This window comes from Zootoca vivipara, chromosome Z (genome assembly GCF_963506605.1).
Source record: "Zootoca vivipara chromosome Z, rZooViv1.1, whole genome shotgun sequence".
NCBI classification, from domain to species: Eukaryota; Metazoa; Chordata; class Lepidosauria; order Squamata; family Lacertidae; genus Zootoca; species Zootoca vivipara.
Window position 1 is genome coordinate 1,029,875 of NC_083294.1, and position 23,919 is coordinate 1,053,793.

Genomic DNA, 23,919 nt, shown 5'->3' on the forward strand with positions numbered 1-23,919 from the left:
GCGCATTTAGCCTTGCTCCTCAGTCTCATCTCTCTCCGCATCAGAGGAGGGACTCAGGGGGCGTGGCTAAAAGAGCTCCTCCTCGCGGAGGGTTGGGCCGCTTACCACTCTTCTCGCTCCTCCTCCCCACCCCCACCCTGCCCGGCGGCTCGTTGCTGTGGCGACCGCAGTTTGCCGGGGCCTGCGCTCCAACAGCCGGGCCTGGCCTACCTAAGCGCGGGTGGCCGGGCATGGAGTACACCGGCAGCTACTACCGAGGGGAGCGCGTCAACGGCAGGTCGGGAGGGAGGCAGAGCGGGCGGGCGGGCGGGCGAGTAAGTGGGGCCCACCCCCACCCCCACTCGAGAAATGACTCCCGTGTTTGGGGGGGGGGGAACACTACGTGTGAAGGGTTTTTTCTCGTGTCCGTGCTAAAAAAAATACTATATGCGAACGGTTTCCCCACCTGTGTTTGTTTTAAAAACAAGAAGTGAACGGGTTTACCTGTGTCCATGTTAAAAACAACAACGTGTGAGCGCCCCCCCCCATGACCATGTTAAAAAAAACTACTGTATGTCTGAACCGGTTTCCCGTGTCTGTTAAGCAAAATACCTTACGTGAATGAGCCCCGCTCCTGTGCTAATCACATACATGTACGTAATCACATACATGTACGCTAATCACATACATGTACCACATACATGTACGTAAACGGTTTCATCCTGTTTTTTAAAATGCCATGTGTGAACGATATCCAGTACAGTATTAGTCATTCTTAGAGTAGACCCATTGATATCCATGCATTTGCATGGATACTTTTCTGAGTATGACTAATACTGGATTTCACTAAAAAGAAGAAGAAGGCGAAGAAGGCAATGGTTTTAACGACACCAGTGGGTCTGAGTACAGTGGTACCTCGGTTTAAGTACTGTACACAATTGGTTCCAGAAGTCTGTACTTAATCTGAAGCGTACTTAACCTGAAGTGAACTTTCCCATTGAAAGTAATGGAAAGTGGATTAATCCGTTCCAGACGGGTCTGCGGAGTACTTAAACTGAAAATACTCAAACCAAAACGTATTTAAACCGAGGTATGACTGTATGGTTGAGTTAGATATCACCCAATATTATTTATTATTCTCCTGTGACAGTTGGTTTCAGCTGCTCTTCTTGCTGCTGCTGCTTTTGTTTTTTATTTACCGTTTTATGATTATCTCCCCCACACTTAAAAAAAACAACAACCTGAAAAACACTCTGGATGTTTTGATAGAAAAGTGGTGCAGAATTAACAATGTTATTACCACCACCCTTAAGTGTGCATGTTGGGACTCCTAATCTAAGCAGTCTGAACCCTTTGTTGGTTGTGTTAAATTGTATTCTCCATGTGGACTTTTCTGCAGGTTGGAGGGCAAGGGCTCTTACACCCTCCCAACAGAAACGAAGTATGTAGGCGAAATGAAAGATGGGATGTTTCATGGCAAAGGTGTTTTGCACTTCCCTGGAGGAAGCAAATATGAAGGGACTTGGGAAAATGGAATATGCATAGAGGTATACAGCACATGCTTGTACATCTGAAGCACTCTTCCCTATTGTGGCGCCCCTCAGCCTCAGGGGCTATTCAGCCTCAGTCACCACCAGAGGAGCCAACTCCTAGGGGCCGAGGTCCCTTTGCATGCCCCCCAAAAATATTGGAGCCCCCCCAATTGATGGACATTTCCATTCAAATGGTATACATGGGCCATATCATGTGATCAGTTATGTGGGACAGAGCTTACCTGCCCCCCCCAAATACTGGTCACCACAGCTCGGGTTGATGGGTGCTGCAGGCCAAAACAACTTCATTGGTTCCTCAGACTGGGGAAGGCAACCCTGCCTTTCAACTGAGATCCATTTCAGAGGCCATTCTGCAACTGCTGCTCTCTTCAGAGGCTAGGCCAGCTAGGCCAACATCCATTTGCTGGTTTGTTTTTATTTGCTGTTTTATTATGTTATTTCAAGCTCCCATTTCGTATTTCTTTTTATTGCCTTCCCCTCACCCTAAGGCCCAGGGGTGGGCACTAAAATAAATATTAAAATCAATTTAAAACAACTTCTAAGCAATCTGATCTGATCCAGGAGGTATACTCTAACGTTCCTAGGTACTTCTATCAGCACCCATTACCCTTGAGAGCAAAATAGTTCTCTGGTGTGTTCATACAAACCTGCTGTTTGTGGGCTTTCCAATGGCATCTGGTTGATCACTGTGGGGAAGCAACATGCTCTGTTCTTTATCCAACAGAGCTATCCTTAACCCCAAACTTCCCATTGCAGGGGAAATATACATTTGCAGATGGACTGGAGTATAAAGACGACAAATGGCATTATTGTGATGGCTATGACAGAAGGTTTTATACAGAAATCTGTAAAGGCCTGAAGCCAGCAGGTACTGCCTTGGTTAAGCTTTTCGATGTAACAGACCAACTGCGTTAATTGAATCCCCGCGACAGGGTGAGCTCCCGTTGCTTGGTCCCAGCTCCTGCCCACGTAGCAGTTCGAAAGCATGTCAAAGTGCAAGTAGATAAATAGCTACCACTCCGGCAGGAAGGTAAACGGTGTTTCCGTGCGCTGCTCTGGTTCACCAGAAGCAGCTTAGTCATGCTGGCCACATGACCTGGAAGCTGTGCGCCGGCTCCCTCGGCCAATAGAGCGAGTTGAGCGCCGCAACCCCAGAGTCGGTCACGACTGGACCTAATGGTCAGGGGTCCCTTTACCCTTTACTTTCTAAGAACGGGATGTGGGTGGGCTGTGGTCTAAACCACAGAGCCTAGGGCTTGCCGATCAGAAGGTCGGCGGTTCGAATTCCTGCGATGCGAGCTCCCGTTGCTCGGTCCCAGCTCCTACCCACCTAGCAGTTTGAAAGAATGTCAAAGTGCAAGTAGATAAATAGGTATTGCTCCAGCAGGAAGGTAAACGGCATTTGTGTGCGCTGCTCTGGTTCACCAGAAGCGGCTTAGTCATGCTGGCTACATGACCCGGAAGCTGTCTGCGGACAAATGCCAGCTCCCTTGGCCAGTAAAGTGAGATGAGTGTGCGACCCCAGAGTCGTCTGCGACTGGACCTAATGGTCAGGGTCCCTTTACCTTTACTTTCTAAGAAGGAGAAGCCTCAATAGGTGGTCCTTGGACCCCCCAGCCTGCTGGGGTTGGCAGCAGCTAACCGAATAAATAGCTGCTGCTGCTGCTTCGTTGCTATTTCCTCCCATAACTGGTTCCACTGCCCACGTGGGCTGCTGTGTTTTCATTGGCTATTGTGCCTTGATCGCAGAGATCTGATGCCTAGGTCGGATGCATAGGGCTTTTTTTCAGTATTAAAATGAATGAACAGCCTTTGCTCACACGGCATGTACATGGGAGTCCCTTGAAGCTTTGGATAAAAATGCTATCATATTCCCCAATATAAGTGATTATTTATTGTCTATTCTCCTTAAAGACCTGGATATTTTAAGTGACTTCATATGCTGATATCAGCCTGTTTTCAATTTTAAGGCATTTCCCAGCTTACAAACCTGGATCCTCCTCGGGTCATCCCACCAGGCTGCTACGACTGTGGTGACGGCTTCTATAACCCCAAAACCAGAGTGGTTGTTGATTACCACCACCGGTTTCTGAGGAATGCAGGTATGGCTTTGTCAATCAGATGAGCAATACAATACAGGTGAAACTCGGAAAATTAGAATATCGTTAAAAAGTGCATTGATTTCAGTAATGCAACTTCTTATTTTTTATTTTCCATTTAATTTTTACAAATGCCTTCTTTTGGAAATTCCACAGGAATCAAACAAATAGTTACAATCATACAAAAATCAACAAAAATCAATATCGCTATGACATTTCCTTAATGACATTCCATTTATAACTGACCCGCCTAACAACAAATAACGACAATGACAACAAATCAAGGCTTGACATATCTTGCTTTGCGTGTCATGCATCTATCCCATAGATTGGTTTCGCTTTTTAAGTTGCGTTACTGAAATCAATGTACTTTTCGATGATATTCTAATTTTCTGAGTTTCACCTGTATTTTTGTGCTTACTATGTACTTCTAATGGTCTAGTTACTGAATCCTAAACCTTCACCATCAGATGCAATTTCAGTTACAAGGATTCAGGACTCTCAACAAAGATGTCATCTATGGAAATGGGGGGGGGGTTGACCTTGGGAGCATGCAATATATAATTTGGGGTTCAATTATTTCTTTCGTAGAAATTAAGAGGAAATTGCAAAATAGAATTCTGCCATTTTATGAACAGATCACGTGTGCAGGAATACCATACTCAGTGGAAGGCAAGGCTGGCCCAAAACATTTTGGCATCTGAGGTGAACCACAAAATGGCATCCCCCCACCAGGGAAGAAGGAGTGAGTGAGGATCTGCATCAGGAACAAGGCGATCAGCGGTTGAGATGGGAATCAAAGGTTGTTGCAGGGCAGAAAGGGGCCTGCTCAGAATCACGCTTGGCAGGTGCAAATTCCAGGAGACCCCAGAGGGCAGCTCCCACCATTTCTTCCCTAGGGGTGGGAGGTGACCAACAGTGCCTCCTATTCACTGGGCTGCTGCAGAGGCAGCATTGAGGAGGAGTGTGCTGCTAAGGAGGTGGCAGATCCCGCCTGCAAGGAGTGTGTGGTAGCAGGTGGTGTGTTCCTTGAAGGCCGGATCTGGCAGTTGCCTCACCTTGCCCCATGGGTGAGCTGGCCCTGGTGGAAGGCATGTACAAGAGCAAATTGAATTTGAGAAACTAATAATGAAATATAAAAGGCATATAAAAGCAAAAAAGGAGGGAATTAGAAGTAAAAAATTATTGAAATTTTAGGATATAAAATTTCCCATCATCCTGTTCTGCTTTTTATTAAATTATGTAAGAGTCAGGAAGGACAACAGAAGGAATTTGTTTCGTATATGTTAACAGCATATACAGTAATTTATGCAAAGAAGTGAAGACAATCATTTTATACCCTCGGTAATTGATTGGCATGAAAAAGTCTGGGAATATGCTGGGAATATGTAATGGGAATATGCTGTTATGGCAAAATTGTCTTGTTATTTAAGGAGTAAGCAAGCACAAATACAATATTTATTTATGAAGAAACAGATAAGCTTCATTCAGTATTGCCAATCTAGAGGATGCATCCCTAATACATTATTTTGTAAGTCTCTTTGGGTTACCACTTATAAAGGAAAACAACTAATAAGAGCAATAAATTAATAAATAATAAGTAATGTATGTTATAGTTTTTCAATCTCCTGTTCAATGTTATGGTTGAGTTTGAGTTAATAATTTGGAGAGTGAGTAAAGGATTGTTTTTCTGAGGATAAGGCTGAGGATAATAATACTGTTAAATTTTCCAAATAAGGCATAATGGTACAGGGTTTAAAAAAAGTTGTATACAGTGTTAATATATTTAGGATTTCCTGCTATCTTTCAATTCCTTTTGAATTAGGGGAAAAAACAAGGTCTACAGTTTTAAAAGACCCACACCCTCACACCCCCATAATTTAACCATTCTGACATTTTGTCAAGCTGTGGTTTGCCACAAACCAGGAAACACTCACATCAGGATTTTATTTTTTAACTTTTGCATCCTGCCCCCCACCAGTTGCTTAAAGGTAAAGGGACCCCTGACAATTAAGCCCAGTCGCGAATGACTCTGGGGTTGCAGCGCTCATCTCGCTTTACAGGCCGAGGGAGCAGGCGTTTGTCCGCAGACAGTTTTTCCAGGTCATGTGGCCAGCATGACTAAGCTGCTTCTGGTAAAACTAGAGCAGCGCATGGAAACGCCGTTTACCTTCCCGCCAGAGCGGTACCTATTTTTCTACTTCCACTTTGACGTGCTTTCGAACTGCTAGGTTGGCAGGAGACCAGTTGCTTAGGGAACCGTATAAGGGGTCCCCATTATTTTCTCAACAGCCTCCCACACCTAGGCTTGTCTTAAAGGGTTTCCCTCAATTAGCTCCATGGCCAAGGAAAGGTTTGAGCCTGGGTCTCTACTCACTACGCCACATGGTTCTTAGTGGCCTTTGTAGTGGGTGAGGCAGGGAGCGGGGAATAAGTGTGGAGTTTGTGGTGTAATCTCTACTTCCAGCCACTAAGCACGAGCAGATCTAAATGGCTCCTGGTGGCACTATCCCAAAATACTGGAATGCGGTAGCTCTGCTGATGCATATGATAAGCACACGCTTTCCAAAAACACAGGAACCTAGACAGATCAACCCAGGCGGGAACGCCTAGGAATTCCTTTTTTTTAAAATCTCTGCTTTGAACTCTCCTTTGTTACACTTTATTACTATAAACTTACAACAGTATCAGCCCCGATTAAATGGCCCATTGTATATGTCCCGTTTTGCAAAGCAATTGTCTGCCGAGTGTCCAGGAGGGCCCCCAGGCTCTTTTTGCTTTGAGGACATGGGTGTGAAGATGGGATGCAGCTCAGGAGTCCATCCCTTCCTTTAAGGGCACCAACACAATTGAAAGAGCCAGGGCTTGCCTGACATCAGAGGAACTCCAGTAGCCCCAAGAGAAGTCGTTCAAGGCTCAAGGCCACAGAGGTGACAAAATAGGCGGGTAAATAGCCAGGCTGTATGCGAAAGAAGCCAAGGAAGTGGTCGGGAGCGAGAGGGAACAGATCCAGGACTGCTTCTTTACAGGAAAGGCAGGAAAACCCCGTCAGGCTGCTGGCCAGGTCTTGGAAGCATCAAAAGCAGATGGCAGGAAGCATTCAGAAACCTTTGGCAAAACCCTGGTGGGCTTGCTTAAATTATGCCGTTTTCCTAAAGAGCTGGGCTCGAGATCAGATCAGCTTTTTCTTAGCCTCATGCTTTCTTCCTCTTTCCTCTGCCAACTTGAGATCACAAATGTTATTCAGAAGCTGGGATAGGAGACCCTGAGCTCTGCCCAGGCAAAGGTGAGAAGTGAGATTCTAAAGAGGGGGGGGGGGGAGTCCTGAATGGGTCTTCACTGCTGCTCAGTACCATCATATATAGGTAGATAGATGGGTTTCATTATTTGCTATATTTTTGTTCTGCTTTTCAATCCATTATTGTCCCCAAAGCAGGTCACATCACTAAAACAAAGGCAGGGAGAAGGGAAAGACAGGCTTACACCCATAAGGCTTACAAACCAGAAAAACAAGGCAAATAGAGAGGAGCAGGAAGCAGTTCCCCTGTAGCTGCATCTTTGGCTGATTGGCAAGGCCAGGCTTTGCTCCATTCTTTGATGTTTTTCCTGGGAGCCAGCGTGGGCAGCCTCCCTGTGGCCTTGGGTCCCTTTGCGAATGGCAGAAGCCAGAGTGTGATAGATCCTTTGAGGTCACAGAATGTTCACAAATGTTCTAACAGCTGGGGAAGAATGTTCAATATTTTGACTGCTGACCAAGCAATACAGCTCAGCTCCTACAAGAGCCGGAGGAGGTTTGTTAGACCAGGATGAAAAACAAAGTTGAAGAGGAATTGAGGACAGAAGGATCTGGGTATTGGTGTCAGGACGGAGGGCAGAGTCGGAAAATTGAGAGGTGGTTTGCTTGTTGGTAACAGGATGCAACTAAGTGGCAATGCAGCACATGCTGGGATAGTGGCTGAGAAAAAGCCTTGTGCTTGAGAAACGGGAGCCTGTGAAGGTGCTAGGTGGAAGAATCAGAGGCTTTTTGGAGTGAAGACTCTATGAGAATCTCATAGCCTACATACCTGAAGGGCTGAAAGGAATATGGGAAGTTGCCTCGTACACAGTCAGACCACTGGTCCATCTATTGCTAACTGATTAGAAGCTGATTTCCAAGGTGTCTGGGAAGTCACATTCCCAACCCTACCTGAAGAGTAGCTGGGGGGCTGAACCTTTGACCTTCTCCAGGCAAAGCTCTGCAGCTTAAATATGACCCTGGCTTGAGAGCAGTACATGTGAAAAGGATCTAGGAGTCGTGGTAGACCACAAACTTGACATGAGTCAGCAGTGTGATGCAGCAGCTAAAAAAGCCAATGCAATTCTGGGCTGCATCAATAGGAGTATAGCATCTAGATCTAGGGAAGTAATAGTACCACTGTATTCCGCTCTGGTCAGACCTCACCTGGAGTACTGTGTCCAGTTCTGGGCACCACAGTTCAAGAAGGATACTGACAAGCTGGAACGTGTCCAGAAGAGGGCAACCAAAATGGTCAAAGGCCTGGAAGCGATGCTTTTATGAGGAACGGCTTAGGGAGCTGGGTATGTTTAGCCTGGAGGAGAGAAGGTTAAGGGGTGATATGATAGCCATGTTCAAATATATCAAAGGATGTCATATAGAGGAGGGAGAAAGATTGTTTTCTGCTGCTCCAGAGAAGCGGACACGGAGCAATGGATGCAAACTTCAAGAAAGAAGATTCCACCTCAACATTAGGAAGAACTTCCTGACAGTAAGAGCTGTTCGGCAGTGGAATTTGCTGCCAAGGAGTGTGGTGGAGTCTCCTTCTTTGGAGGTCTTTAAGCAGAGGCTTGACAGGCATATGTCAAGAATGCTTTGATGGTGTTTCCTGCTTGGCAGGGGGTTGGACTGGATGGCTCTTGTGGTCTCTTCCAACTCTATGATTCTATGACCCTTCCTGTAAAAAGAGCATCTGCTGTTGCAATGGCTCCAACCAAGGTCATGTATGAATGTCCTTCCATCATGCTGCTTTCTTTCACCCTCCCATGTTGGTCCAGTTTGCACGTAACTGCAAACTATACACTACAGGCCTTTCATTTCCGTCCCATGCATAGGCGGCACGAAGGCTGAGCCCTTGTTCCTGCCTTGCCTGCACTGGCACATGCCTCCCCTCCCTCCAGCGGCTCCTGAGAGCACACCTGTGCCTTTAGAAAGCAGAGTGTTCGAAGTGGCCCTTGAAACACAGGACAATTTAGTCATTTATATGCCAGTTGCCTTTTTTCTTCATTGCTGTTCCAAATTCAGAGGAGGTCCGACTCCTACAAATGTGAACTCCTTTGACAGCTCTCCAGGAATGAAAAAAAGGAATGCATTAAAAAACAAAACAAAAAATATGGTTATTTAGACACTTTGCAAATGAAATACACTGGGTTTTTGATCAATCACCTCAAGTTCTTCACTGCTTATTTTTATTTGATTTTTTTTTAAAAAAATATGCTATACTATAACTCTTACTTGCTTTTGTATATATAATCATTGTGAATTACAAGCCGTGTGAAAGATTTTAGCTCTGGGGCATTTGCCAGATGGTTGATTTTGCTTTTTTTTTCTCATGACAAAAGACATAATGTTTGTGGCAGGCCCTGAGAAATTGTTGGTAATCAGTGTATTCTTCAAAGGAACGGGCGCCAGACCTGTTTGCAAGAATGTTCAGCTTTTGCAGAAATTAATTGTGAGCACTTTTAGTCTCTGCTCCTGAGCATGGAACAAAACCAAATTGTGCCAATTGTTTTGCTGTTTTTCCATCACATAGCTACGTGAGCAGAGGAGAGGTAGATGGGACGTGGGTTGTTCTTGTTTTTAACATGCTATAGTTTGCTGCCCATTTATTGATCATTTTTCTGCTTGGACTGGGAATGTCAAAAATATTCCCATACAGTTCAACGCATAAACCTAATGCCTGGAAGCGCCGCTTGGGGGTTTTGAGATGTGGGCAGCTGCTTTATTCCTGGACATCCCATTATTGCTTGCTCTGACTGGCAGTGGCTCTCTAGAGCCTCAGACACATAAAGATCTCTCCCATTTCTTACTGCTGATCCTGTATATATTTATTATTAGATTTTTTAAAAATATATATCTTTATTATTTAAAAGTTATAAAACAAACACATTACATACACACACATATTATGCAAAAACAATAACAAATAACATCGTTCTATAACTTTCGAACTTATAATCTGTTAACAGAATCTCAAAAATGACTTCCAATCTTGCTTATTGTTTGAATATTTTCATATATATATATATATATATATATATATATATATATATATATATATATAATATTTTCATCACTTTTTTGTAATTGTATATTTACACTATACCAGGTTCAGTCTAACTCTGCCAAAGGGGTTTCCGTTTATGTTATTATTTCTTAAATATTCTTTGAATACTCCCCATTCCATGTTGACTACTTGTTTCATTTGTCCTCTTATTCTACCTGTTGTCTTTGCCAACTGCATATATTCCACCATTAAATATATTCCAATAAATATATGGTGGAATATATTTATTATTAGATTTATATCCCACCCTTTCTCCAAAGACTTCAAAGTGGCATAAACACTTGACTCTTCTAAATACCCTCCCTATTTTATCCCCACAATAACCCTGTGAGGTAGGTTAGGCTGAGAGAGTATGCCTGGCTAAGTGGGGATTTGAACCCTAGTCTTCCAGGCCCTAGTCCAACACTAACACTCTAAACACTGGCTTTCATTGGAGGTGCTGGAGATTGAACCTGGGACTACAGGTTTGGGACTACAGCTCCCAGCAGGCCTAGCCAGGTTGGGCATCTTGGACTACAAGTTGAATGTCCAAAGCAGCTGAGGGGCACCAGTTCAGTGAAAGCTGCTGTTGAACACCCTGCATCCTGGGCCATACTGCCCAGTCACAACATGAGAGATTAATGGCTGACCTTATAGCAATGATAAGAGCTTCAGACCTTCCACACAGAACTGGAACCTTTTTTGAAATTTTTCTGAATGCAGATCATTTTTTTCCTAAGAAACAAAGCAATATTTAAGATCACAGCCGATCTAAGCATGCTGATGAATCATCTCCTGAGTTTTAAAAATGACCATGGAGTTGTACCATATTAATATATGAATGCAAAAAATCTGTCTACTCCTAGGATTTAAAGAAAGTTTCATTAGTAGGAAGAACTGCCTTTACTTTGTCTCTTGGCCCATTGTCAGAGCTCACTGCTGCAGCAACAGTTCTCTCTAAGCTCCCGCCTTCCTGAACTGGGGGAACAGAAACCCAGTACAGTATTTGATCTCCTCTTGTCTTTTCGTGTTGCTGTCTTCAGCAGAGTCATTTGACAACTCTCCAAGGAGCAAGATGGGTTTCTGTGGTGTCAGCTGCAGAAAGGAGTGGGCACTTCAGCTGGAACCTCCAGCAGTTGAGAGAGGCAACCCTCTCCAGGCTGTTCTCTCTTTTCTCTCCTCCCCGCTCAAGACAAGGTGGCAGCTCTATATTCCAAGGGCCATTTACCCATAGGGCTGAGGCACCTTACCAGAAACAGCACCCCAGAGCTCTGGAATGCAGCTGTGGAGGATGGTTCTCTCTTTCCTTAAAATACATCTTTGGGAGCAATCTTGGCAACAGCCAGCAAGGGAAGGCTAGTCTCCATCATGGGCTGAGCAAGTCCCAACTGCTGAGCACCACTCCATTGCCCCGGAGGACCTTAGTGCTGCTAGTAGGCACAGACTGAAGGACAAGCTCAATAATGAGGGCAGGAATTACCACCCGAATAATCCTGGCACCAGCATATCAGTTCCTGGTATCAGATTTAACACTGCTTTTTATTGTTAGAAGCTTTTGTGAGGCACTCTGAGAGATTCCTGGGGATAGAAAGTCAGATACAAGTACTGTACTCTAAATAAATAACAGCAGCTGTAACTTTCTCTCCTGGCCATCTTTTCTACTCGTCTCCTATGGCAATGTTGCTGAACTGATCCCCAACACACGTGGCCACTGATTATGCATTCTGGGGCTGATGGAAATTGTAATTCAGCAACATCTGGAAGGCCAGAGGCTCCCCATCACTACCCTATGGGCTCATCTTCCTGACAATACAAAGATTTGAGCCATTTTCAAAGCAGGCCTCCCTGAGGAGATGTGGAGGGGAGAAATTTAAACATCTTCCCACCACACCTTCCGTGTGTATCATGGAGGTGATAGCCACCCACCATTTCCCCAAAAAATCAGTAGAGATCTCTTTGAAGCAGGCACCTTCTAGGTTAAGGGGTTCCACAGAGGATGCCTTGTCTGAGAGCCCCCAAAATTCTGGTGCTGTTTTCATGTTTTAAATCACAAGAGTGGGGACCTGTGGACCCCAAACTATTGTTGGACTCTCATCCACCCCAGTCAGGCTCAGAATTCCACCCATTCTCTAGAACACCCTTCGATGTGCTGTTCATGAAGCAGAAATAGTAGCAAGCTTTACACACCTATGTTTAAACAAGCATTCCCGGGCCTATAAAATTCATCACATTGTTCTGTTCTATTATTTATCAGTATTTCACTGAATGTTATATTGATAGCTTCTCTGGTTTAATGATGTATTCCTTTGTATCTTTGGTTTTAAATGTTGTATATACATTCTTTTAATTATCTTTCTGTGTTTTATGTAAACTGCTTAGGGAGTTTGCATATTTAGTGGTTTGTAAATGATGATGATGATGATAAAATAAAAAAATTCCTTCAGTAGCACCTTAAAGACCAACTAAGTTTTTATTTTGGTATGAGCTTTCGTGTGCATGCACACTTCTTCAGATACAGTGAAATGGAAGTTTCCAGGCACTTATGTAGAGAAGGGGTGGGGAGGGGTGGGGATGGGGAGGGGGGATCACTCAGAAGGGTGGTGGAAATGGGTGATTGACTGACTGATAGCTGTTGATGACCGCAAACGACTGCAAATGGTTTTGCATGAAAAAGCAAGGGTTGAGATGGCTGAAGATCGCTTATCATGTATAATGAGATAAGAACCCGATATCTCTGTTCAAACCAGGTCCCTCCATGGTTTTGAGCTTGGTGATAAGTTGCAATTCAGCAACTTCTCTTTCCAGTCTATTTCTGAAATTCTTTTGTAGTAAGACAGCTACTTTGAGATCTTGTATAGAATGTCCTGGGAGATTGAAGTGTTCTCCTACTGGTTTTTCTGTCTTCTGGTTCCTGATGTCAGATTTATGTCCATTTATCCTTTGGCGTAGGGTTTGGCCTGTTTGTCCAATATAGAGAGCTGAAGGGCACTGTTGGCATTTGATGGCATACACAATGTTAGAGGATGAGCAATTAAATAGTCCTGAGATGGTATGTTGGATGTTGTTGGGGCCAGTAATGGTGTTGTCTGGGTGTATGTGGCAGCAAAGTTGGCATCTGGGTTTATTGCAGGCTCTGGTACCAGTGTCCATGTTAAGTCTGGTGGTTGTATTATTGTGGGTGAGGAGTTGTTTAAGATTGGGTGGCTGTCTGTAGGCAATGAAAGGTCTTCCTCCCAGAGCTTGAGAAAGGGAGCGGTCATTGTCCAGGAGAGGCTGTAGATCTCTGATGATGCGTTGTACTGTTTTAGCTTGGGAGCTGTATGTGATGACTAGTGGTGTTCTGTTATTTTCTTTTTTGGGTCTGTCTTGCAGCAGGTTCTCTCTAGGTATCTGTCTGGCTCTGTTGATCTGTTGTTTAACTTCATCAGGTGGATATTTTAGTTCTAAAAAGGTTTGCTGTAGATCTCTTAGGTGAGATTCTCTGTCTGTAGAGTTGGAACAGATGCGGTTATAACGTAAGGCCTGTCAATCTTTCACAGCAAACACTCAGCCCAGCTGAGGAATCCGTCCTTTCACGGGGACTATCATTCTGCCCTGCCAAATCCCAACACATGATTCAGTTCTGCGGGGACCTGGAAGCATTTTTCCGCCGTTTACGCCTGAAGGAGTATTTTCATCACACACAAGAACAAGACAAAGTAGAACAAACTACATCCCCACAACACAACACCTCTCAACTTACTGGGGAACAACCATCACCCTCCAAACGCATCAATGAACAGAACATTGACCACCAACTACCACCGAAAAGAAGTTACACAAAAAGGGACTCCACATGGACCCCTCCTGATGGACGCAATACCACACTAGATCTGTACATCGAATGCTTCCGCCACAGAATCCAAACGGATGTGACCAGAAAACACCATCGCTTACAACAAAATCTAAACCATGCTGAAAGGAGAGCCATAGAAAATCTCAGGAACAACCCAGACATTATAATTAAAGAGGCAGACAAGGGTGGAGCTGTCGTCATCATGAACAAAACTGATTACATCCAAGAGGCCCACAGACAACTTTCCAATACTGCCTTTTACATGAAATTGGACTCAGACCCCACACAAGCATACAAAAAAGAACTGAACAAGATTATTAAGGAGCTACCCCTACACATCCAAGAACAGATCCTCACAAACACACCAGCGGAACCTCGGCCAGGAACTTTCTATCTTCTACCCAAAATACACAAACCAGGAAACCCAGGACGCCCCATCATCTCAGGTATTGGCACCATTACAGTGGGTGTTTCCGGCTATATGGACTCTGTTCTGAAACCATATGCTATCAGTGCTCCCAGCTACGTACGTGACACCACAGATTTTCTGAGGAAAATACAATATTTGAACAATCTTCCTAACAATACTATACTAGCCACTATGGATGTGGAATCTCTATATACCAACATCCCACACAATGATGGTTTACAAGCCATAAGGAACACCATTTCAGATAAAACCACAGCGGACTTTGCTACCAAACTCTGCCACTTTGTCCTTACCCACAACCACTTCAAATTTGGTGATGACCTGTTCCTCCAGATCAGCGGCACAGCCATGGGCACCCGCATGGCCCCACAGTATGCCAACATCTTCATGGCAGATTTAGAACAACGTTTCCTTAACTCCTACCCACTCAAACCTCTCCTGTACCTGCGATACATTGACGATATTTTTATTATCTGGACACATGGACAACAGACCCTGGAAACCTTCCACCAGACATTCAATGACTTTCACCCCACCATCAACCTAACAATGAACCAATCTATGCAAGAAATACATTTTTTGGACACTACTATAAAAATACAGGATGGACGTATAGACACCACCTTATACAGAAAACCAACTGACCGACAAACATATCTACATGCTTCTAGCTACCATCCCAAACATACCAAACAATCCATCGTATACAGCCAGGCCTTACGTTACAACCGCATCTGTTCCAACTCTACAGACAGAGAATCTCACCTAAGAGATCTACAGCAAACCTTTTTAGAACTAAAATATCCACCTGATGAAGTTAAACAACAGATCAACAGAGCCAGACAGATACCTAGAGAGAACCTGCTGCAAGACAGACCCAAAAAAGAAAATAACAGAACACCACTAGTCATCACATACAGCTCCCAAGCTAAAACAGTACAACGCATCATCAGAGATCTACAGCCTCTCCTGGACAATGACCGCTCCCTTTCTCAAGCTCTGGGAGGAAGACCTTTCATTGCCTACAGACAGCCACCCAATCTTAAACAACTCCTCACCCACAATAATACAACCACCAGACTTAACATGGACACTGGTACCAGAGCCTGCAATAAACCCAGATGCCAACTTTGCTGCCACATACACCCAGACAACACCATTACTGGCCCCAACAACATCCAACATACCATCTCAGGACTATTTAATTGCTCATCCTCTAACATTGTGTATGCCATCAAATGCCAACAGTGCCCTTCAGCTCTCTATATTGGACAAACAGGCCAAACCCTACGCCAAAGGATAAATGGACATAAATCTGACATCAGGAACCAGAAGACAGAAAAACCAGTAGGAGAACACTTCAATCTCCCAGGACATTCTATACAAGATCTCAAAGTAGCTGTCTTACTACAAAAGAATTTCAGAAATAGACTGGAAAGAGAAGTTGCTGAATTGCAACTTATCACCAAGCTCAAAACCATGGAGGGACCTGGTTTGAACAGAGATATCGGGTTCTTATCTCATTATACATGATAAGCGATCTTCAGCCATCTCAACCCTTGCTTTTTCATGCAAAACCATTTGCAGTCGTTTGCGGTCATCAACAGCTATCAGTCAGTCAATCACCCATTTCCACCACCCTTCTGAGTGATCCCCCCTCCCCATCCCCACCCCTCCCCACCCCTTCTCTACATAAGTGCCTGGAAACTTCCATTTCACTGTATCTGAAGAAGTGTGCATGCACACGAAAGCTCATACCAAAATAAAAACTTAGTTGGTCTTTAAGGTGCTACTGAAGGAATTTTTTTATTTTACTTCGATCCAGACCAACACGGCTACCTACCTGTAACCAGATGATGATGATGATGAAGATACTGGGTAGCAGGGCTGGGAACAACCTCTGCCTGACACCATGGGGAGCGTCTGCCAATCACAGTTGCCTGAGAGTCTGTCTTGCGCAAGATGGCAAGATCTAAATTCTCCCGGTTTCCGGACCTTAAAACAATTGCTGCTATGAAACCTGCAAAGGTTTAAGTTCCAATCCTCAGCTTGCCAAGAATAGCGGAGTGTTTGGGTTTTAGCTCTCCCACTGCAGATGCTGAGAAGATTGTGATGCATGCTGGGCAACTGTGTGGTGTAACATTAACAAGTGTAAAAAATGTCATCCAGGCTGAGAATTTCCTTTTAATGGGCAATTTGGAATTGTATGAGTTAAATGGAAATGAGAGAGTAAAGCATTATGGGGTGAAGGTTAATTGAGTATTTTAAAGTTTCCGCTTGTCAGCCAAGATGCAGTGGAGTATAGTGGGGGGGGGGCGGTGTTTCAATGAGCAGGCATGGCCCTGGGCTGGAAGTGCCTTCATGCTTCCGCAGTGTGAAGAAGTTTCACAGGGCATTTCCAAAAATCACTATTTAAAAGCATTTTGCATTTTGCTTTTAAATGCTTTCTGGGACAGGGAAGTTCCTGGATTTTTACAGGTTCCTACAGATCGCATTTACCCCATTTCTCTTATAAAAGCAAGCCATGGATGGGGCTCCACCGTTTCTTAATAGTGCAAGAACCTATTTGGGCAGCTTAGGGAAGAGGTAGAGTTCTGCAGACTTCTTAATTAAGAAAAAAACCCGAGTAGAGTTAAGGTGGAGGGGATATGATTGAGGTTTGTAAATTAATACGTGGAGCAGAGAAATCCGTCTTTTCCATCCTTCCCCCTATAGCAGTATAGCTTAGGAAGAACTCACTTGAATTGATTGCCATTCAGTTCAGGAGAGACAGCCATGACTAAAGAACTTCTTCATACAGTGCATCATTAACTTACAAACTTTACAGCCACAAGGTGTGGTGATGACCCCAAGCTTAAATGGCTTTGAAAGGGAATTTGACAAACTCATGGCGGTCTGACCACAGAATTTGGAAATGACGGCTAGATAAAACCTCCAGATTCAGAGGCAGTGTACCACTCCAAATCAGCTCATAGAATCAGAGAACTGTAGAGTTGGAAGGGAACCTGAGGGTTATCTAGTCCAACCCCCTGCAATGCAGAATCTCAACTAAAACACCCATGACAGATAGCCATCCAACCTCTGCTTAAAAACCTCCAAGGAAAAGAGAGTCCACCCCCTCCTGAGGGATTCTGCTCCACTGTTGAACAGCTCTTAAACTGTCAGAAGTTCTTCCTGCTGTTTAGTCAGAATCTCCTTTCTTGTAACTTGAATCCATTTGTTTGGGTGCCATGCTCCAGAGTAAGAGAAGACATCTTACGTGACAGCTCTTTAGGTAGTTGACGATGGCTACCTCCCCTCAGTCTGCTCTTATCCAGGCTAAATGTACCCAACTCCCTCCACCATTCCTCATAAGGCCTAATTTCCAGACCCTTGATCGATTTGGTCACCCTCCTCTTCACATGTTACAGTTTCTCAATATCCTCCTAACATTGTGGTGCCCAGAACTGGACACTGGACTGCAGACGTGGTCTGACTCTGACCAAGGCAGAATAGAGCAGCCCTATGACTTCCCCAGACAGGGCCGTCTTAAGCATATCTGGCACTGTGGTGCGAAGATCCCTCTGGCGCCCACCCCACCCCACCCCATTTCCCAGCGCGGCTGTCTGGTGGGTGAAGCGCGGCTGCGCAGCGCCCCCCTGGCGCCCTGCACCACCCAGCCTTGCCATAGGGCCGGCCCTGTCCCTAGACAATATATTTCTGTTGATGTAGTCTAGAATAGCGTGAGCTTCCCCCCCTTCCTCTTTTTTTTTTGCTGCCGCATCACATTGTGATCCTATTCACATGTACTACTGGCAAGCCAGCATTTTCCATCTTATATTTGTACAGCTGGTTCTAGATGCCTAAGTGCAGAACATGGCAGTTGTCCCCGTTGGAATTCATTTTGTTAGCTTGTGCCTAGTTCTCCAGTCTGTTAAGGTCATCTTGAATCCTGATTCTGTCTTCTGCAGCATTAGCTACCCCTTCCAGTATGATGTCACCTGCAAATTGGGTGAACATCCCCTCAGTTCCTTCATCCAAACACTGAGCAACAGCAGGCCCAGGACAGAACCCTGCAGCACCCCAGGATGACTAGGAACTATTAGTGAGCACTATTTGGGTTCAGTCAGTCATATCATATCATAGAATATCATACAATCATATCAAATCATACCATAGCATATCATATGATCATGCAATCATACATTTTCATTCCTAGCTTGTGAACTTCCTGGAGGATCTGGTTGGTGACTGTGGGAAGCAGGATGCTGGACTAGATGAAGCTCTGGTCCAGAGGTTTGATTCAGAGCAAGTGCTCTGCTGCAAAGATCACCCTAGCATGGGGACTTCTTTTTATCCCCAAGGTTAGCCTGAGCTCTTCTGGGGGCTGGATGCTTAGGCCCAAGGGTGGGAAAGTACTGCAGGCAGCAAGCGATCCAGCAATACAATTGAGTGAAAAGGAAGTTGGAGACTGACACCATGGTCGGTGGTGTAGGAGAGCGAATATAAGGACGTATGAACCTGCCTTATTTCAAGTCAGGCCATTGATGCACCTGGCTCAGTATTGTCAGTGCTGAGTGGCAGCAGCTCTCCAGGGTACTAGGCAGGGGACATTTCTGCCCTACTTGCAAAATTGTGCTTTGGCCATGGCTTGATTTTCGGAAACAAAACTGACCCAGAGAGAAGCTGCTGCTGCTTGGATGCACCTTCCAGGAATTCTGGGCAGATCTTCACCTGACCTGCTGATACCTGCCGTACTTCCTGGGCTAGTGTAGAATGCCTTGGAACATCAACCATTGCTTTATCCTTTTATTGCTAAGTGTGCCTGGGTGGCCCCTTTCTCCTTTCTACAGAGAGCAACTTTCTTTTGTTGCTTCACGCACTGAAGTCCTTCCCTTCCCCCCCACCCTTCCCCAATCTAAGTGATTTCTACTTCACCATTAACAGGGGCCACCAAAAAGGGGGCAATGGAGAAAGAAAGAACTTTTAAAAGATTAAACGAGCAAGCGTGGATTTGATTCTCACCCACAATGTGGAGAGCTGCCTAATTGCACCGGGGTGATAATTTCCAGTTGATTAAAGAGTATTTGTATTATTTCTCTCCCCACCCCGACTCCCTACCACCACATTTAAAAAAAAACCACCCAGAGGAAATCACATATGAAGGTGAAGATGTGCTTTGGTGTTCGCATTAATATAACCCAACAATTGCCTTTGCAAAAAGAAAAAGAAAAGTAATTACAACTTGCTGTCTGGGGAGCACTAATCAAACTCCAGGCTTCAATTCTGCTTTAAATATGGATGAAACACAACTCTCCATGCTCACCCTGGTGTTGTGGGGTTATGGAAGCCGCCGGGGATGGCACGAGGGGATCTGCGTGGTTAACAAGCAGCTGCTGCCAAGCCAGATCGGCATCTGTGATTTAAATTGTTAGCTGCACAGTCAGGTAAAGTGTAAAAAGGGTGGTCGAGAGGCTGTTAAGTCCCTGGCCGCCAATTACGAACAATCAAGGAGGAGCCTGAACATTCGCTTAGTACAATAAACCCAGTTTGTCTTGTTTCAGGGGTGACTGCTGAAGAGGCTGCAGCTGCACTGATTCAAATACCCAGCAACTACAGTGATTATCAGGCAGCCTCCTCCTTTTAGGGTGGCAGAAGTAGTATGCTCAGCCCATCTCTTTTAACTCTTTAGTTTCCAACAGGTTTGAGCCTCTTCACATGTTGCCAGGGCCCTGCAGGCCTGTGGTGTTATGGTCCCAAGTCATTCAGCACAGATTTGGTCATTGATTCAAAATACATGGGCATTAGAACTTAAAGGTGTATGTGATAATAACTTTCTGACAGTAAGAGCTGTTCGACAGTGGAACAGACTCCCTTGGAATGTGTTGGACTCTCCTTCCTTGGAGGATTTTAAGCAGAGGCTGGCTGGCCATCTGTCACGGATGCTTTAGTTGAGATTCCTGCCTTGCAAGGGGGTTGGACTAGATGATCCTCAGGGTCTCTTCCAACTCTACAATTCCGTGATTCTAAGAAGAGACCCCCCAAAGGCCCATTTGGTCCAGCATTCTGTTTAGCACAGTGGTTTGTCAGGTGCCTGCAGGAGCACAAAGGCACAAGTCCTACCTCGTTGACTTCCTCAGCTGGTATTCTAACTGGTACCGAACATGGACATTTTTTATAGATCCTCACCACAACTCTTGGATTGAGAGAGGCCAGACTCATCCTACCACAACAACAGAGGAGCTTGGAAAATGCCTTGTGTTCCATCGTTTTGGCCAGTCAAGAACCATGCTCATTCGTGGTGACTGAAACAGCTCCTCAGGCTTTAAATGTGACACATCTTTGCCTTCCAGGTCCTACCAAATCTGAAGCAAGTCTCTGGTTTGCGATACCCCACACCTTACAGATAAACACCAGTGCACACTAGCTGTCTGGAAAGCAGTTGAAAGACAAGCTTAACCTCAGTTGTGGTTTGCAGCCCTTGGGTGATCCAGTAATCCAGTGTTTCTCAACCTTGGTTCCCCAGCTGTTGTTGGAGTGCAGCTCCTATCATCCCTGACCACGAGTCCTGCTAGCTAGGTCTTGAGCAGAGAGAGACTTGTCCCACTCAATATATTCTAACTGGGAGCATCAGGCCTTATGCATGCAAATAATGCCTTCAAGCATGGAAGCCAGAGCAGGTACTTACTTGAAAAGAAAGCAATGCAATGTTTCACCCAACTTAATAACTGAGCCATTTTGGAGGAAGCTGTATTATACCGAGTCCAACCATTCATTCATCTTAGCTCTGTATTCTCTACAATGACTGGTATAGCATGAGACTCTTAATCTCAGGATTGTAGATTTGACTAGATAGCCCTTGTGGTTTCTTCCAACTCTACAATTCTGTGGTTCTGTGACTGGTAATGGTTTGCCAGGATTTCAGGTGGAGGTCTTTCTCAGTCCTACCTGGGGATGCCAGGGATTGCAGGCAAAGTAGGTGCTTTGCCACTGAGGTTTTGAAGGCGTGTGGTTCAGTGGATTGATTGTAGCAGCACCCACAGAAGCCTGGCTTCACATCACTGGCTCAGCTGCCAAGCTCACTGGGTGACCTTGGTCCAGTCATTCACTCCCAGCCTGGCCTTTACTGGGCTGTAGGAGAGGCCTCCATATGCAGGAAGGGCAGGAGGCTGAAATTTAAAATGATGCGGCTTGCTGTAGTATGGGGTTTACTTAAACAAGGGGGTAGGGAGCAAGGTTTTGGATAGGGAAATGCAATATCCAGCGCCAACTTTTAAAGGGTGCATTCTGCTGGTCAAGTATGCTGATGGAGCCTGCGAAAACGAATAGGGGCTACAAGAGAGCACCCTTATTTCCATTAATTTCAACCGAACTTGCATTTAATAACTTTTAGGTTATTATGGTTATTTAGGTTATTTGGTTAGGATGTCGATTTTTGGCTTAGGCCGCAGTGCTAAGCATGCTTATTTGAAAACAAATCCTGTTGAAATGGATGGAACAGGAAAAAAACATTTTGAGCTGAAGTGTTAGCATTGCATTTGGCTGCAGCTGCAAATATGAGAATAAGGTCTGCTTATAACTGAATGAAATAAGGAATGAGGTCACACATAAGAATATCTAGGACTCTTGTAGGAGGAGGGGAAGAATAAAACCCTGATTTCAACAAGACCTAAGTGCCAATAGATCTGGGATGGTGATACAATTTTATGCTCGGTAGGGCTTTAACTTTAATCGGTTAAACAGATCAGTCAACTAACACGTTGGTCAATGGGGTCATCCACACTTCTGCTTGACTCAGTATTTGTGTACCATTTAGTTCCTCCCCCACCCACCCCGGTCCAAGAGCTTTTCTTGTTATTCTGTAACTATGCCTTGCTAAAACCTGATCTTACTCGCTGAATTGAATTTTGGTTAAGCAGAATCTCTTTTCAGGTTTTCCGTGCATCCAAGAAGATCTGAATCAGCAGGTAAGACTGTTCATAAGGAACAGCTACAAAATGACAAGAAAAGCTCTCAGACTCAGATGAATTAATCAGTACATAGTACTATCAAAATACGGGCCAAGCAAAAGTGTGGATGAGCCCAATTAATCTATGTATAAGAATCCCAATTGGTGTGTTGCGAAGACACTAGTTTCTTTTTTGAAACCCTTCCAGATTAAAATGCTTGAATGAAAATAATCAAAATATTCCTTCTGTCAATGTGTGGTAGATCTCAATGATTTAATCCAGTCTTTGCCAACCTGGTGTCTCCCAGGTGTTTTGGATTGCGACTCTCACCAACCCCAGCCAGCATCTGCCTGTTTAATGCTGGGACTTGTAGTCCAAAACATCTGGGGGCACCAGGTTGGTGAAGGCTAATTTAATCAAATTATCTTGCACTTGCTTGAGGATGCCGAACAAAGGCACCTGTGTGAAAATTTTGGCACTCTGCAAAATGATTTAAATTAATGAATTGGAAGAGTTTTAAAAGATTATATCAAATTGACAAACCCTGTAAATGTGAGCTATTTTTACATGCCACCCAAAATACTGGTTTTGTTTTTATTGTAACAAGAGCCACAAAGGTTTGGTGATAACCTGAAATTGTTTTCTTCTGTGTTTTTTCTTCCTGTGCCTTCAAAAGTTTCAGGAACTCTTGTGGCTCTGATCTGTGCTCATTTTTATGCTTACCAGCTTCTAACATGAACTGTCCCCCCCCCCCATATCACAGGAATACTATGAAGATCTTTGATTGGAACACCTTTTAAATGCATCTTTGTCCATTTGGCAAAAAGGGACATCCAATAAGGCAAGGAGGGCAGTCTGAATTGACTCATTATTGATGCTTCTTTTGTTTCTCCCCCCCCAATCCCACCCCCTCAGATGATGATGAACATGACTGGATTGTTAAGACCTGTCGGAAAGGTTGGGACGAGATCATTGGTTACAAGCCAAAGGAGGAAACCTCATTAAGGAAAACAGAGAAACAGACTTCCCATTGAAGCCTTCTGCTTCCCTGCTGAAGGACTCTGCACCTATAATTTCTCCATTAGGGTAGTTTTTTGTTACCTTTGCTAACCAAATAAGATGTAAACCCCTCACTTCATCAGCGGCATTAAGAGGAAATTGTGCAAATAATCACCCTATATTTACTATAATATTCCCACAAGGTGTGCAACCTGGTAGGCTTTTTATAGTCTATACTGTGAGCACAAAAGAATTAACTCAAAAGGCTGCCTTGCCGTCTCTCAACACCATATTATATACTGGTTGCACACCCACCCACAAGCTACAGTGGATCTTTCCCCTGCACTTGGATATTAATTGGCTGTTGTAACGGCAAGCTCAGAAGCGATGGTTTTTAATAACTGGTTTGCCAAAGGGGGAGAATGAAACCCATTTCCCACGAACATCGGTGTTCTCAACAAAGGTGATGGGGCGGGCTGCCTTTGGAATTCTAGGGCTGCAGAAGCGTTTCTGAAATAAAAGAAAAATGGAATTGCACCGTTTCCTTTGATGTAAGTGCCAGCACTTCGACTTGCATTAACTTTATTTATTACACAAATAAGACATTTACAAAGCACAACAGGAAAAGTAGGTAACAAAACAGACATTGGTTTTACAATTTAAAAAGTGCTTTACATCCTCCCCCCCTCATTTTCTCTCCTTAAATAAATATTGATCTTGACTGCCTGCTCTTTAGAAGGGTATTTTTTAGCCAAGACATGCACAATTGCAACATG

At 44.4% G+C, this 23,919-nt stretch overlaps 1 protein-coding gene across 1 annotated transcript; it reads left to right on the forward strand.

Moving 5' to 3' along the window:
• The first annotated feature begins 148 nt into the window (after nt 1–148).
• On the forward strand, nt 149–23,803 carry MORN5 (MORN repeat containing 5). The gene is made up of 5 exons (XM_035114159.2): nt 149–277; nt 1,379–1,526; nt 2,289–2,400; nt 3,503–3,634; nt 23,060–23,803. Exons 1-5 carry the CDS (start codon nt 231–233, stop codon nt 23,176–23,178), a joined length of 558 nt encoding a protein of 185 aa, XP_034970050.1. The 5' UTR covers nt 149–230; the 3' UTR covers nt 23,179–23,803.
• Nucleotides 23,804–23,919: the final 116 nt, after the last annotated feature.